Genomic DNA, 16,495 nt, shown 5'->3' on the forward strand with positions numbered 1-16,495 from the left:
CTCTGCCTAAAATTCACTTTCTCTCTCTAGATACCTTTGGCAGAAATAAAATCTGACTTTAAAGGGGATAAGGTAGCCCCCTGAGTAAGTTCTAGTCTAAAGTATTAAGCATGTTCAAAGGGAGATTTTAGGTTCGTTCCAGAAAGTAAAACTTTCGACACTGTATCTTTTGACAATAATAAAGGAATATAGATAGGTTTTGTGACTTTGAGAGATAAAGGTGTTGCCGTCACAAGAGTGACTTAATGGAAATTTCAATGTCAACAAAAATCTAAACCTAAGTGACTGGAGCTTCTAGGGACTCTCCCATGGGAGGCTAGAGAGAAAGACTGGTTTCTATAGTTGCCACAGAAGCTTGTGAGGGGCGGGGCTTTAGTAGTAGAGAAGTCATATAGTATTTAGTCAACAACTGGCTTGATCGTCATGTGAAATGTAGCACTATTATTATAGAAAGCTCTCTCTCCCTAGCCCACAGCTGTTAGCTCAGCTGGTAATATGAACTTGAACACTATTTATGAGTGGGAAGCAATGTAGTACACTGTTAAGAGAGCAGTCTTGGGTTAACAACACTCACTTTTGTTCATATCCTAGTTTTTACCATTTCTTAGCTGTATGACCTTGAGCAAATCACAGAACCGGTGTGTGTACTTCTGCCACAGCAACTACAAAGGAGGGAAGAGTGCAGCCCCTGTGCCCGGTGCTGCTGTGTCCACTAAACTCGCATCGGACACTGAGCCTGCTCCCTCTGAGGAGCAAATGGTGGAGGTGGGGAGGAAGGGAGGTCACCGGTGTTTGTGTAATAAACTTTGCATAAGTACTTGGCTCCTTAAAATATGTATATTGATAATTTTAACAATAAAAATTAAATGTAAAAAGTTCTTAGCACAGTGCACGGACACAGTAAGTGCTCAATAAATGGTAGTTTGATAGTTCTGATTACTGCATTCGGTCTCTGCATGGGGGTCCTGTGCTTCTGCTACCCAGTCCTTGCAAAAAGAAAACAAGAGCTGGAGAAAATATCAAGTGATCCAAATTTTCCTTTGAACCTTCTTTGAACCTTGCACGAAAGGGTCAGCATCTGAGAGCAAAAATTCAAGTCTTGGGGCGCCTGGGTGGCTCAGTGGGTTGAGCCTCTGCCTTCGGCTCGGGTCATGATCTCAGGGTCCTGGGATCGAGTCCCGCATCGGGCTCTCTGCTCGGCAGGGAGCCTGCTTCCTTCTCTCTCTCTCTGCCTGCCTCTCAGTGTACTTGTGATTTCTCTCTGTCAAATAAATAAATAAAATCTTAAAAAAAAAAAAAATTCAAGTCTCAGGGTAGTGGGAAGGTCACGCTGCCTTCTCACTCCCCATATAACCAACTGGCCCAGCTCTGTAGCCCACCCACCTTCTGGTCAAATCCAGGGCCCTCTGAACTGAGCAAATATTGAACCCAATTCCATTATGTCACCCCAAACTCACCCCTTGTCATTATATTAAACTGACTGGCTACTTCAAGGTAGATAATAAGATCCACTAGCCATTATATCCTCAGGCCCACAGAGCCAAGGATCTGCCTTTTGCAAACCTCCCCCGGTAACCTCTACCATGATTTCTAAACTCTCACCTAAACAGAGAAAATAATTCCTCTAGGCCTTAGTCAAAAGATAGCAGGAGGTCAGGAGAGAGCGGACTTCCAATGTGACAAAAGTAGATGTACTCCTGCTCTAGCTGCAGATCCAAAACATACTCAAGGGGTGGCTGTCAGACAGAGATAGGAAGAGAAGCAGGTGGGAATGTGGGCAGGCAGGGCAGATGGCACTTGGCAGTGGCTGACGCTGGAGGAGCACGATGAACCTCCCCACAAAGATAATAACAAGTTTCTCCTTCTGAACCAGCATTTGGCGGAAGTAATAACAGTGGCTCAGACTGTAATCCAGTTTAAAGGAGGAATATATGACATATACCAGCTCCAAACATTTTTTTAAAGTAAGAACAAAACACATAATAGGAACCATAGGCCAAGTAACAAATAAATGAATTTGGGATTCTATTCAGTTCTCCCAGTGTAAATTATTACTTTTTTTTAGAGAAAGGAAACCAAGTATTTGGCCTTCCTCAAGTATAGCCCCTTGGTTTTTGAAAGCCACACTCTTATTACCATCTGGCCTGAATCAGACCGTTTGGAGTCTTTTTCCTCTGTAAGGCCTTCTCAGAAAACATTTAGAGATTTAAAAAATTACTGCTAAATAAGAAAAAAAAAGCATCTAATTTTAACAGGACTTATTTTCTCCTTCCACACCTCTATGAATTGTTTTTTTTTCCACTATTCTCATACTGTCCAAAGCTATACTGGCCTCCAGGGATGAGTCAGAGAGCTAGAATTCATGACAAGATTAGCCTTGAGCCAAATGAGTGAGCACCTATCCTACTGGGACCATTTGTCCTCCGAGCCTCTTGAGCTAATCACATAAAAGGGTTCAGTAAAACAGCATCTAACCTTCATCAATACTTGATCTGACCGTTCACATGGGACAAGTCAGCCACAATTGAGCTGACAATGAGGTCAGCCAATTTCTAACAAAGGCGAGGAGTCAGATTTATGAATATTTGGAGCAGGTCAGCATATACTTACTTTTCTGACTCCCTCTGACAGCTCTCAAATAGGGGAGGGGCCAGGCCCTCTGGGTTGTGGGATGGAGCTAGAGCTGGCATTGCCACTCAGGGCTTCCCCCCCAGACAGAGAGCACTGAGTCCGGAGAGCTTATGGTTATTCAAGTACAGCTGGGGAAGGGCCCCTGGGGTGTCTAGTTCCTGGCACTGACATATGTGCCATTATTTTGACATAACCACGCAGCCCTCACAGAGGAGGCGCATGAAGCAATCTTTTCATTTCATCCTACCAACCTTAACAAGTTAAACTGTAACTATAGAGGCAGCAGGAAACCATATCTGCCTGTTGTAACTGTGGTCCCAGGCTTCCAAGAGCATCATGTTCTTTCCCAGCCTTAATGGCAGGCAGGGAATTTCTTTAGAGTAAGTAAAATCTACTGTCTACTCTGATCCTTGACCCCAAGGCATCAGGTACTCCTCCTCCCATAAAGATGGCATCTGAGGCGAACTGAAAACACATGTCCCAACTCTAGAGCTCAGGGGTTTCTTTCTTCTTTCCACTCATTTACAAATAAAAGGGTGCTAATTACTATAAATACCACAAAGTTTTTGCACCCAAGTTCTTATTTTTACTAACCAGGAAAAGAAGTCACTACTTGACTCATGAACAAGGTAAGTCTTCAGAAAGAAGATGCCACAGGAAATCTTTGATTTATGTAAGGGGCACTTATCTTATTTCAACTCTGCTGTTTTTTACTCCTTGATGATACCGATCAACTCAGTAAATGCCTTCACTCACCACACCACAGCCTCCAACCCAACTGGAGAATCTAGGGAGAGCCCAGGTTCACTTACTAATAATACATGTTTTAGTAATGTGGCACCCTGGACTGGAATCCTAGCTCTGCCTCTCAACAGCTATGGAATATTGAGCCAGTTCCTAAGTCCCTTGGAACTTTTTGTTTTCCTGTCCAAAAAATGAGCGACTATATGTGAAGTACATGGAAACACAGCTGGCACACAGGACGAGCTCAAATCTAACTCTGGTATACCTCGTCTCACCACTGTGTCAGGTACACCCCTGAGCAGACTCAAAGGAAAGCACTGCAGATGACTGAGCCCATCTCTCATAGTCTGTCACCCGCATCTCCTGACCACAGGTCTCTTAAGCATTCTGCCCTCAGCACTTAACCTGTTCACTGTCCTTCCTGTCTTTCCAAATGTATAATTTGAAAAGCCCTTTCCATCAACTCAATCTCTTCTTCCTCTCTGCCCGAACTCTAATCCACAGCCATACACACAAACTGCACATTTTGACTGTGTTCTTATCCCTCCGGACTTCTTGACTGAACCGTTCTGTAATTGCTATGTCCATATCTCATCTTCCCTACTGCACTGTAAGCTGCTGATAGGGATAACTTCTTTCATTCTTCAAATCTCCCACTGAACAGTGGACAATGATCTAAACAGTGCAGAGATGTGTTAGTAAATATTGAGTGCTGTCTGTCTACACCCTAACCCTGCTCCTAAGGAGACTTAAGAGGTGGAGCCAATTCCACTTTAACCAGAAATGCTTTCAGAGAACTTGCCAAATGCTCACAGAAATACATTCTGAATACGAGTCTGCTTAAATTAAGAAACAAGAGGGGCACCTGGGTGATGTAGTTGGTTAAGCAAGTGTCTGCCTCTTGATTTTGGCTCAGGTCACGATCTCAGGGTCGTGATCTCAGGGTCATGAGATGGAGCCCTGCATGAGGCTCCTCACTCAGCGAGGAGTCTGCTTGTCCCTCTCCCTTCTCCTCTGTCCTTTTCCCACCTCTAAAAATAAATGAAGAAAAAAAAAAGAAACAAAGAAAAGCAAGAAACAAGGGAGGCTCCAGTTTCTCTTTGGGACCTAAGTGCCACATTCTCAATGCATTATAGCCAATAGTCTCTGAATAGCACCTCCAATGAGAGCCTTTTCTCTGGTTCTTGCAAATACTACTTCTAATGATTCTACAGAGTTCATGAAAAAAAATTAGGTGACATACCATGAATTCATCAACCACAAGAAATCTTAATAGCCTCTAGCCTCACCACAGCCCACTCCTTCAAAAACAAAAAACAAAACAAAACGACAACATGGTAGGACCTCACTAAGGCTGGGAGGTAATCTACCCTGACCCCTGCCAACCCCATCTCACCGTCCCAGGCCAGGGCAATCATCACAGAACTGGAGAAAAGGCATCAGTCCCTGAAGGAGCTGCAAACAACTCACAGGTTCACAACTTAGGAAGATGAGTGCATGCCCTGGCCAGGCACACCAGCCGTCTCCTAAGACCACAGTGACTACTGCAGCCAGGGAGCTCACAGTTGGGAGAGGGGGGCTTCCATTACACAAAGCACTGGGGCAACTGGCTCTGCCTCCTTCAGCTTTCATCTTCCCATTAAACTCAGCTGCAAATTCCAGTTCTAACAGGATATGCTTACCCTAGGGCTTGGCTCACCTGCCACCTGGAGAATCATACTGTGGATGGTTAAATTTAAGGAGGAAGAATCTGGAGAAATAGGAGCTTAAATGAAAAACCTTTTATTACAGTGTTATGACATTAAATCTTAACTCAAATACAGCAAAATTTACTGTCTTGCCAATTAACTTTCTTATATCCTGTACAACTAACATGACTCCACAGAATCCTTTACAACAACCATCCAAACAACCAAAAAAAATCAATCCTTTGTTATACCACTAGGGAATGAAGTCTCTCTTACTAGACCGTGAGGAGAAACGGGATTCATATCATCAGGTTTCTTTTCTTTCTTTCTTCGTTATTTTTTTTTTAGATTTTATTTATTTACTTGACAGAGAGATCACAAGTAGGCAGAAAGGCAGGCAGAGAGAGAGGAAGGGAAGCAGGTTCCCCGCTGAGCAGAGAGCTCGGGCTCGATCCCAGGACCCTGAGAGCATGATCTGAGCTGAAGGCAGAGGCTTAACCCACTGAGCCACCCAGGCGCCCTCAGGTTTCTTTCCTTAATTCACCTCTTGATCTGGACCATATATAAACCATTAGTCAGAGAAATACCATTCTTAACAACAGACAAGCAATCTGTCCCTCAAATAAACATCAGTTTTATTTTTCAAAATTTGAGGGTAAATGCCAACATGACCCAAGGGCAGACTTAACAGTGTTACGACTGTATAGGTGGGATGCTGGGCCTAATACACAGCATTATTAATCAGAGAAGAATGCACAGGAATGCTCACAGGCCCAAGCCACATGAAACAACGATTACATGAGCTCTTGGCATCAGGGCTTTACTCAACCAACCCAAACCAACAACCAAGAACCATCATCACCCTTAGCAGAGTGTAGAAGACACTGTTTAATCAGCTAGCAAGGAGAGAAGCAGGTCAAGAAATCAAACACCCAGAAGAGTGTCTCAGAACAATCAAAATATTTAAAATCATGGTCAACTCAACAAATAATTCTCTCACTTACTGCCCCATACATAAAAAGTCAAAATATCCCTTGGGCCACTCTGGGTTGTGGGTAAGGAGGTAGAAGGGCCATAAGAGACTGAAAATACATCGACAAGAAGACATGCAAACAAGGTAAATAAAGCCAAAGCCCAACAATAGTATTTAGGATAAATAACAGAGTTTGTCTTTTTTCCTTGGAAAAAAAAAAGTCCCACCCAAAGCCAAAATAAAAACAACAACAAAGTAAGAAAAGATTCCAAAAGCATCTTACTGTTCTAGGCTTAGTATACATTTACACTGGAAGGAGAGCTGGTGATATTTTGACTTTCATTTTTTAAAATGCTAAAGGTAAAACACCTTGTTCTTTCAACACCCAAACCAGAGCAGAGAGACAGTGGTAAATTATAAATGTGGATAAAGTAACATCCACAGGACATGAAGATGGGGGGGGGGAGGGGAGAAGGGGTAGGTTTTTGTATTGTTGCTGTTGGCAGAAGAGCTAAGCAGTCTTAAAGAACATTCTAGGCTTCTAGGTTTGCCATGAAAGGGTATCACAAGTCCCAAGGCCCACCACCTACCCCTTCTCCTCTTCTCCGAGGGCACCTACCTTACTGTAAGTCACTACTGATAAGTTGTTTGCGTGACTGCTGGGGGACAGATTTACAGAGTTCTGTGAGAGTCTATTCTCATCTTGCTCGGTTTGGTCAGGAGCAGGAGCCCATGTGTTTTTGCTGATCGAGTCGAACCCGGAACCCCCAGGGTCTTTTAAGTTGTTTTCATCTGATTGTCGGTTCTTTTGGGGAGAGGCAAACGGGTTGAAGTTTCCTTCTACCTTGCGATGTGGCTGTGTGTTGAACTCCGTTTCAAAAGATGACAGCTGCTGCGTTACTCCTAAAAGTCCACCCACCTCCACACTGAGAATCACCCAGATGACATCTGAAACAAAAAGGGAACTTACATCAGTGACAGGCAGGCCCTCAAGGCCCAAAGCAGCCACCACCAGAAGCCCAAGACGCCACCCAAACCATAGGAAGAAATGTCCTTTAACACGCTAATTTGAAAAGCAAGCTGACAAAGTCACCAGTACATTTGCATGGCATGCATTTCTACATTTGTGGTAATGTCACGTTCAAACTCCAGTACATATTCAATACAGGTCTGTGGTAAGACCCACGAAAGTATTTGTTAAAAGGTTACCAATTGATTCTGATGCATAGCCATATTTGGAAATCACTGCTCCAGAGAACAATGATCTATAGACAGAAATCCAAAAACTATTTTCCCAGAATCATAAGCTCTTTTGGTTTTTGCTTTAGCTTGAATGTATGTAACTTAGAAAAACTCAGGGCAGGCATAATTCCTAAGCCAAAAAATACTTATAATTCTCAGAATTGCAACTTATCAATGACCCCCTCTCCTCCCCCACCTCTCTGAGCAATTTAGAGTGACGACATATTGTCCAAACCCGGACAACTGAGAGTAAACGGGGAACCAATTAATAATGACACCAGGACACATGTGTAAACCACTAACCCTGACTATTAAGGGAAATAACACCTGGGTTTTTTTTCTAATGATCTATGTGATCAAAGGATACCAAAAACTTAGTATGCCCCAGATTTTCTTAAATAATCCAATTTAACACCAACCCTGCCTTTGTCATATAGGGAAACCCCACCATCTACACTGAAACCGTAAGAGATTTGTTTTAAAAAGATGCACCACAGGACTTTTGGTCATAATTCAGCTATTTCCTCAACTGCTGAAACTAAGGGTTCAAACAGAAGAATAAAGAGACAGTTTCCTTCAATGTTCTGCATCTAAATTTAGAGAACAGTGACATCAACTTTTCTGCTGGAAAGCTTTTAAAAAGCAAGCTACAGAAAGGCCAAGAAGCTCTAACGTGTAAACCCAGCTGAAACAAATGTGAAAAGCTGTCCAAGACTCCTAAATAACTGCTGAATGGTTGAAAAGAAAAGGCTAATGAATTTCATCAGTTACCTACACCAAAATATATTAAGAATAGGAAAAAAGAAATCCACCAACTAAAAAGAATAGTGAGGGCGCCTGGGTGGCTCAGTGGGTTAAGCCACTGCCTTCGGCTCAGGTCATGATCTCAGGGTCCTGGGATCGAGTCCCGCGTCGGGCTCTCTGCTCAGCAGGGAGCCTGCTTCCTCCTCTCTCTCTCTCTGCCTGCCTCTCTGCCTACTTGTGATCTCTCTCTGTCAAATAAATAAATAAAATCTTTAAAAAAATAAATAAATAAATAAAAAATAAAAAGAATAGTGAAAGAAAATGAGGAAAACTCTCTTGGGCCGTGCTTATTCTCAGTTTTCAATCTGGGGTCAGTATCTGATGAAGGCTATAAATACTCAATTTGCATTCAGTGGTTTGGGAACTCCATTAAAAACTTGGTTCCAAGTGACAGGCTAGGAGCCAGAAGCCTAATAAGTGGAGACGCAGTGACATCTGCTGTTCGCTTCTGGAGTTAGCAGCTCTGCAGCCATGGGCCTCACAAGTATGATACCCAGGAACGGGTAATCCACCCCAGACACAGCTTTTCTTTTCTTTCTTTCTTTCTTTCTTTTTTTTTTTTTTAAAAAGATTTTATTTATTTATTTGACAGAGAGAGAGATCACAAGTAGGCAGAGAAGCAGGCAGAGAGAGAGGAAGGGAAGCAGGCTCCCCGCTGAGCAGAGAGCCCGATGCAGGACTCGATCCCAAGACCCTGAGATCAAGACCTGAGCTGAAGGCAGCGGCTTAACCCACTGAGCCACCCAGGCGCCCCAGACACAGCTTTTCTGATGGCAAATGTGAATCCTCATGTAAACGAGGGCGACAGAAGCTCAAGCTGTTGATTTTTTTTTAAAATATTTTATTTATTTATTTGACAGAGATCACAAGTAGGCAGAGAGGCAGGCAGAGAGAGAGGGAGAAGCGGGCTCCCCACTGAGCAGAGAGCCCGACGTAGGGCTCGATCCCAGGACCCTGGGATCATGACCTGAGCCGAAGGCAGAGGCTTTAACCCACTGAGCCACCCAGGTGCCCCTCAAGCTGTTGATTAACATTGTAAGCCAGGATATGCAGTGCGCTACTTCACTCGGAAATGTGGAATGGTGCCAGGAATACTGGGTCAGAGGACTTTCATTCTAAACTCTAAGTCAGTCTCATAAACCAACATGACATAGGCCTTAAAAAAAAACAATTCAATGGCAGGCGGCTGAGGGAGATTCACTCCATGCTTTCCTAGCCTAGATTTCTAACCAAAGGCAAAATCTCTTCACTCTATTATCATTTTCCCCAAACAGATGTGCCCTACCTTATAGTACATTAATTCTTCTCTTCTTTCACCCATCTATTTTCCAAAGTCCTTTTCTAAGTATGTGGTATGTTTTACACACTCAGGTATAGGTCATATGCTTCCTTCACTTAGCTCAGGAAACTAAATGCTTACGAGAAGAGATAGGACAGTTTTCTCAAGACTGTGATCAGTATATGAGACTAATGAGACATTTTCCCCCTAACTTTAAGAACTACTGTTTCTTTCATATAACTCACTGGACCATATCATACATAAGCCACCGCACTCTCTTCACCTTGGCTATTCTTCTATACTGCTCCCAGATTTTACATAGTAGCTCTAAATAGAAAATCATTTAAGAAACCAATGGTTTACACCAACAATGAACACTCCGGTTCTGATCCTCCCGAGTTATTACCATGATGGGTCATTATGAACAGCAAAATACACCTTCTACATGGTACAATCTAACCCATCTAGGTACTACTGCTAGCCCTCATGTTTCAGATGTGTTCATCCCATGCATACTGTGTGTGAATGAGTGTGTTAATCAAATAAAAAGGGTGATAAAAATGGACCAAATAAGCTTGTTTCAAGCTCCAATTCTTGCCAAAATGCCTTAATTACTGTGATAAGAACTAACTGCCAGCCACATTTTACTATTTGTAATGATAAAATCATCTAATGGAATGGCTGTACTTTTTACATAAAGGATCTGAAGTATGGAGGCAGAAGTGATGGGTCCAAGATCAGACTTCAAGTTAAAAGTCAATGTACATGATGACTGAGAATGCTCAATTCTCACAAGCTTTTACAACTCATACTTATTTTTCCTCAATAGGAACTGGGAATCAAGAAGAACCCAGGAAACTACAGCTATAGATAGGGAGTCCCATTTCCCAGGCCAGATTATCTTTACCCACAAACATATATGATCTTTGGTACCAATAACAAAGATGGGCCAAGAGGATGCCCTAGAAAAGTAGCCAATAAAGCAGACTCAAGTGCCAAGCCTATACATTCAGGGCTTAGTAAGCAAATGGAGAAACTGATTTAGAGTGTCTTGCCTTAAAATGTTTTTCAAAAAGGACCTGAGCCAGGACTCTGGAACTAAATGGTACTGTAAATAGTTTCATTCAACTTCTCCCTTTTACATATAAAATCTTTAATAAGTATATAACTTTAATGATAGTATAAACTTCCTTTTGTAGAAATGTGTAATAAATTACTAAAGAAAGACATGAACTTTTTATTTCTTAAGTTTAGATTATTAGACTTGCAGAGTAAAAGGAAAATATTTTGGGGCTCTTGGGTGGCTCAGTTGGTTAGGCATTCAACTTTTGATCTCAGCTCAGGTCCTGATCTCAGGGTCATGAATTAAAGCTCCGCATTTAAAAAAAAAAAAAAAAAAAAAAGGAAAATATTTTACTTGAAGCCCAACTCCATAATCTTAATGAACCATGCAGACAAAGACATTTCAGATTATGGTAGGAATGTTAAAAAAAAAAAAATACTGCGTATATCTAAAGGCTAGTATCACAGATCAAATAACACGATAATAAACATGAACAAATATCTAATATTTGTCCACTACAAGAGAATTGCTAAAAATCAGTACAAAATTCAAACTGGTAAATTTGTTTCTTGTGGGGTTATGAGTTATCATACATGCACAACATGGGTACATGTAAACGGGGGTTGAATACGTAAATGAATAGTGAAATGCTGGGAGCAAGGTTTCTTACTGTTGAAGGATATGACAGATGAGCAAGGAAGGCAGGCATTCTAAAATGAACTCTGTGGTACTAGATTAAAGTCAGAGACAGCAGTATCAACTCACGTTTATCTTAATACATATACAGATGAAGAAAATCAGAAACAAGGATAGATACATCTGTTTACAGAGGGTAGTATGTATCCACAAGTTACCCACCTCTGCCCACGGTGGAGGAGGAGGCCTAGCGGTTTCTGAACAGTATTGTCTAATTAAAAAAACAAATCTTCCTCAGAGAAATGGCTGATTCTGGGGCTAAGACATGGAAAATATAAGATGAGCCTAGAATATCTTTTTAGTATCAGAAAGTAAGAAAGTGTTAAAAAGGAAGGAAATAAAAGGATAGGAGTATGTCATAGTGATACAGGAGATACCTGAAATTCTACATATCCCCCAACCCATCCTGAGTGTGGGACAGACTTAGTGATTTGCTTTCAAAGAACAGAGTAAGGAAAGAGAAAAACGGTAACTTTACAACAGAGAAACTGGCAACCAAACAATTTAATCAAGTGACCGATGTTTGTATCACCAGTGATACTACGTAAATATGAGGTACGCCCTGGCAAGGCACTTCACCTCTGCTGTTTTCTTCCCAAAATCTATACCATCAGTCTGAACTGAGGAAAACATGAGAAAAGCTCCACTGGGGTACATTATAAAGGATACCTGCCAGTATTCCTCCAAACAGTTATGGGTCATGAGAAACAGAAAGACTGAGAAACTGTCACAGATCAGGGGAGAGTGAAAGTCAAAACAACTACATGTAACACGGTACCAGAGACTGGATTCTGGGAACAGAAAGAAGTCATGAATGGAACTGATAAAGTCTGTGCTCACTTCAGCAGCACATACCCTAAAATTGGAATGATACAGAGGTTAGCAGGCCCCTGCACAAGGATGATACACAAATTCATGGAGTGTCCCGTATTTAAAAAACAAACCAAAAAAATCTAAAGTCTGGAGTTCAGTTAACAGTAATATGCCAATGTTGAGGTCTTTATTCTAACAAGTCATCCATTCAAAACTAGACTTGAGTTCACTCCTATATGCTCTCCTTTCCTAAGCAATTCTTCTCAGTACCGCAGCAAGGGCCAGTTAATAGTCTTCGAACAGAAGGAACAGCAACAACTATACAAATGAGCCATCACCTTGATGTGGATATTAGGGAGAAGCTGCCCAGTGTCCTCCAGAGCAGGCATCTGGCCTGTGTAAGATGCAGACAGAAGTCACTTAAAGCAATAATCTGCCACATCAGTATGTTGAACTTGGGTCTGGGCTTCCCAAGGGAAAAGTCCAGGGGACTTGACTTTTACAAATTCAGTTTACAAAGACACCTCAAAGTGGTTCAAACTGTGGCTCAGACTGAAATCTTGTAGGCTTTTGATCCCTAGAGCAAATGCCTTGGGCTTCTCCCAAGGAGTCATGAGACAAGAATGCCACAACACCAGGAGACACACAGCCTGGCTTGAGTCAGCATGCGCATGGAAGACTACCATGGAGGTCACGTCTAGGTTTGGAGGTGGTGGATTCAAATCCTTCCTAAAGCTCAATGCATCTTCAAAGCGCAACAGGAACCTCACATGTGCCCTAAGGATTAAGAAATCACTTGGATCGGAGAAGTACACAGGCTCTAGTCAACTGCTGGGCTACAAACTATAGGTTCACATTTCATCTCCATAAGAGGGCTGAGTACATACTGCCTACCTTCTGTGACAGAGGCTGGAGAGGAGAGTTTGAGCACTGCCAATCTATGGACTGAAACATTCCCAGACAGTAAGCAGTGTGAAGTCTCAACCTGTGCCTGTCTCTTGGAACTACCAAGGCAGGAGTGTGTATGTACCACTGGGAAAAGGAGGCACTTCCAATTGTCAGCACTAATCTACCTAGTCTCAACTTTCAGTCTACATTTCCACATTATTTACTCAACACAAAACGGTCATGACAATGCCCAGGCACTCTGATACTTTCATTTTATCAACACACCACCTATCTCAGCACCTAAGTGGGGAGAAGGCAGAGCCAGACTCCAGTTCTTCAGCTGCTACGACTGATGGCTGAACCACTGACTCTGCTCAAACCCTGTTCCCTACCCACCCCACCTTGCCACAAATGTATTAGAATCTTGTTCCTTGGTTTCAGTATTATTCTCAGGAATTTCCTTTTAAAATGCAAATGACCTTCAAAGGAATATATTAAGCTACCTTAAACTCATCAAATCAATCACTAGGCTCAAGTTCACAAAGGGGAAAAGAAAAAGGCCTAAGAAAGAGCAGTGGAAGCCTGGATGAGATGAGATGGTGAAGGGTCCCTGGGGCCCCCAATACATTGAGGGGCTCAGAAAGAAGAGTTGAAATGGCAACAACAAAGAAACAATTCCTACTTCACAATTTTCCTGAATCATGCCCTACTGAAAAATTATGAGCCTTTATGTTAATTTGGGGGTGGGATGGAGGACTACAGTGATCCTTAAACCACTCAATTACTAGCTTTGGTCTTAGGAAACAAGAATCTCTGCTTCCAAATCCAGGAAATCAGTGCCATGGAACTGAAAGAGTAAAAACATCTGAGCTCAAAGATGAAAATCAGCTCAGAGTGAAAAACCCTGCCCTCAACTGGGCTAGAAGGACAGACACTTATAAAGGCAGGTACAAAGGTAAGAGAAAACATGATTTCTCCCAAGGTCATGTAGCAGCTACAAAATGCTTTAACAACCCTCTGCGTGACTACTGCTTTCTTACCAATGATACCCGCAAACCCATTTTTTTGTAGCATCGATTACTGAGGACTGTTGTTAAACTGCCCCTGTCTCAAAGTAGCACCAAACCCTAATTAATCCTGCCTTCTAATCCTGCCTCAGAAATAGCAACCAATCCAAAACTGACCATTTCCCTGAGAGCGTTCTCAGAATCTTTCAGCAGGAACCCAAACCGTACGAAGGCCACATCCCTCCTCCCTCTTGTGTGGCATTCCACAGTTCTGCTGGAGAGCCTGCTCTCACCTATTACACCAATAAATTCTGGTTGTGTCAGACTTCGGGCTTGTTTCAGGTGACCTTTGAAATGAGAAGCCTTCCTCTCTTCCCCTTCCCAGCTTCAACTTCCAGATGCAGAGCCTCCACCCCTTCCTACTTCCCTGCTTGGGCAGACCACCCTCTCCTGCAGGGGGCCTGAGCTGGCCCAGCCACCAGCTGATACCTCGGGAAAGCAGAATGCATTCATTCAATGAAATGGAGGTCATAAAAAAAGAGAGAAGGAACAGCCTCAAGAATAAAGAAAACCCAGGAGTATATGGTGTTCTAGAAGCCTCCTCACAAGTGTTTCAAGGAGGACAGAGTCATCAACTGGGTCCTGTGCAGCTACTAATTCAAGTAAGGTTGAGAAAGTGAGAACGAAGCATTGGAGGTGGCATCACGTAGGTCACTGGTGTTTTGAAAAGAGCAGTTTCAGTGGAGTGGTGGGGACGGAGCCCAATGGAAAGAATTTAGGAGTCCAGAAATCAAGAGGTGGAGACAGCCATTTCTGATTGAAAATTTTCCAAAGAGTTCTGCTATGAAGGAGAGAAGTGAAAAAGGGAAGAAACTGGAGAAAATAACAGCATTATATTATATGCAAGAGCAAGAAATTTTTAGAAACCTGAATGTCCATCAGTAGTGACTGGCTGGAAAAATAACACATCTACCTGAGGGGAGACTCCACAGCCATAAAATATAATGATTTCTACAGTGATCTCTAGAAGATATTATTAAGTGAGGGGGGAAAAATAAGATGCAGATCAGTATCTATATAGTTATCACACTTGTGTAAGAAAAGAATCAAAATTACATATATTGGCTAGTATTTGCAAGACAAAGCAAAACAAACAACACTGTACAGATAAACCATAAATGAACAAATAAAAATGGATATCTGGCTGAAGGAGGCGGTAATGGGAGACTCCTCTAAATATATCATTCCTAAACTGTGACTCAGGAATAGTAGAAACAGGTTTGATACTGGAAAAAAAACAACAACAATAAACAACAAAAAGAAAACAAAAACAGGGGCCTCTAGGTGTTTCAGTTAAGCATCTGCCTTTGGCTGGGGTCATGATCCCGGGGTCCTGGAATTAAGCCCCACATCAGGCTCCCTACTGAGCAGAAAGCCTGCTTTCCCTCTCCACTCCTTGCTTGAGTTCCTGCTCTCACTGTCTCTTTCTAATAAATAAATAAAAATTGTAAAAAAAGAAGAAAATAAAAAAAGAAAACAATAACAAACAAACCTAGGTCAAAGGGAGAGAGAGAAAGGACTGGAGATAAATTCTGTAGGATGGTGACTGGCATGGATAGATGTACACTAAATGCCAGATTATTTATGTTCAACTACTTAGCACCATTTAAGTAGCATTAAAACACAAACAAAAAGGGATACCCGGGTGGCTCAGTCTGTTGAGCCGCCTTCAGCTCAGGTCACGACCCCAGGGTCTTAGGATCGAGTCCTCTATGGGGCTCCTTGCTCTATTGGAAGTCAGTCAATATTAAGATTAAATGTCTGAGAACTGGCTATGTCTAACTATAGTTGAAGGACCATAATGGCAACAGGAAACAAAAAAGCAGAAAAGACCTCCTGACTTAAACAAGTTAACATTTAATGTTGTAATTCAAAAATGAAATAGTTTCATAAAGATTGGGCATTGACTTCTCAGTGAACACCACCTGTGGTATGGAAGACAACACAACAAAATAGTAACCAGTTTTCAATCAATCATATTACTATACAGCAGTCTGCTCTGTAGACCACCTACATCAAGGTCATGTGGCTTACATGTGAAAAAATACAGATTCCTGGGTCCCTAACTACAATGAACTAAAACAGGTTTCATATATGAAATCTAAGAATTCAGGATTCTACCCTAAAGAAGGGTATCTAAACTTTAACTTTCCCTCTTCATTCGTTTCCCTGAAAGCAACTAGAACACTAACTCCTTCCTCTGAAAACCGACAATTAAAGGTAAAGAATTAAGCATTTAATCTAGCCTTACTACAAAACTAAATTTCAGAATGTCATTGTTGACGAAGAAAACATTTTTTAAAAAAAAATCTCAGAAATACTCCAGCTAATGTATGTGAAAGAAATAATCACTTTGTAACCCCTGATGAAATGATTCAGACAACAATCATCAATGAATGAAACCATTAGGCAAAAGGTTGGTTGGCAGAGAAGACCTCTGCAATGGAGGGATCAGGCTATCACTACTATCAAAACCTTTTGACTGCTCTTAGCATCATTAAAGCTATAACAATTTTCAATAGCCAAAAAAATTTTGAAAAAGAAGGAAGCTGCAAGTCTCACAATTTCTGATTTCAAAATTACAGCATTACAGTAATCAAATCAATG

At 41.8% G+C, this 16,495-nt stretch overlaps 1 protein-coding gene and 1 non-coding gene across 3 annotated transcripts in view; one reads left to right on the plus strand and one right to left on the minus strand.

The window, feature by feature from the left end:
* ILRUN (inflammation and lipid regulator with UBA-like and NBR1-like domains) overlaps positions 1–16,495 on the minus strand; it is a 91,953-nt gene that overhangs the window by 10,820 nt on the left and 64,638 nt on the right. For both annotated transcript variants that reach the window (XM_059400064.1, XM_059400063.1), the window contains one exon: positions 6,656–6,984. In XM_059400064.1, coding sequence (XP_059256047.1) covers positions 6,656–6,984 — 329 coding nt within the window. The remainder of the gene's footprint in view (positions 1–6,655; positions 6,985–16,495) is intronic.
* LOC132018848 (U6 spliceosomal RNA) lies at positions 11,953–12,055 on the plus strand. Its single transcript, XR_009404627.1, has one exon. It is a non-coding gene; the product is annotated as a U6 spliceosomal RNA (small nuclear RNA).

This window comes from Mustela nigripes, chromosome 5, assembly GCF_022355385.1.
Source record: "Mustela nigripes isolate SB6536 chromosome 5, MUSNIG.SB6536, whole genome shotgun sequence".
Classification (NCBI taxonomy): domain Eukaryota; kingdom Metazoa; phylum Chordata; class Mammalia; order Carnivora; family Mustelidae; genus Mustela; species Mustela nigripes.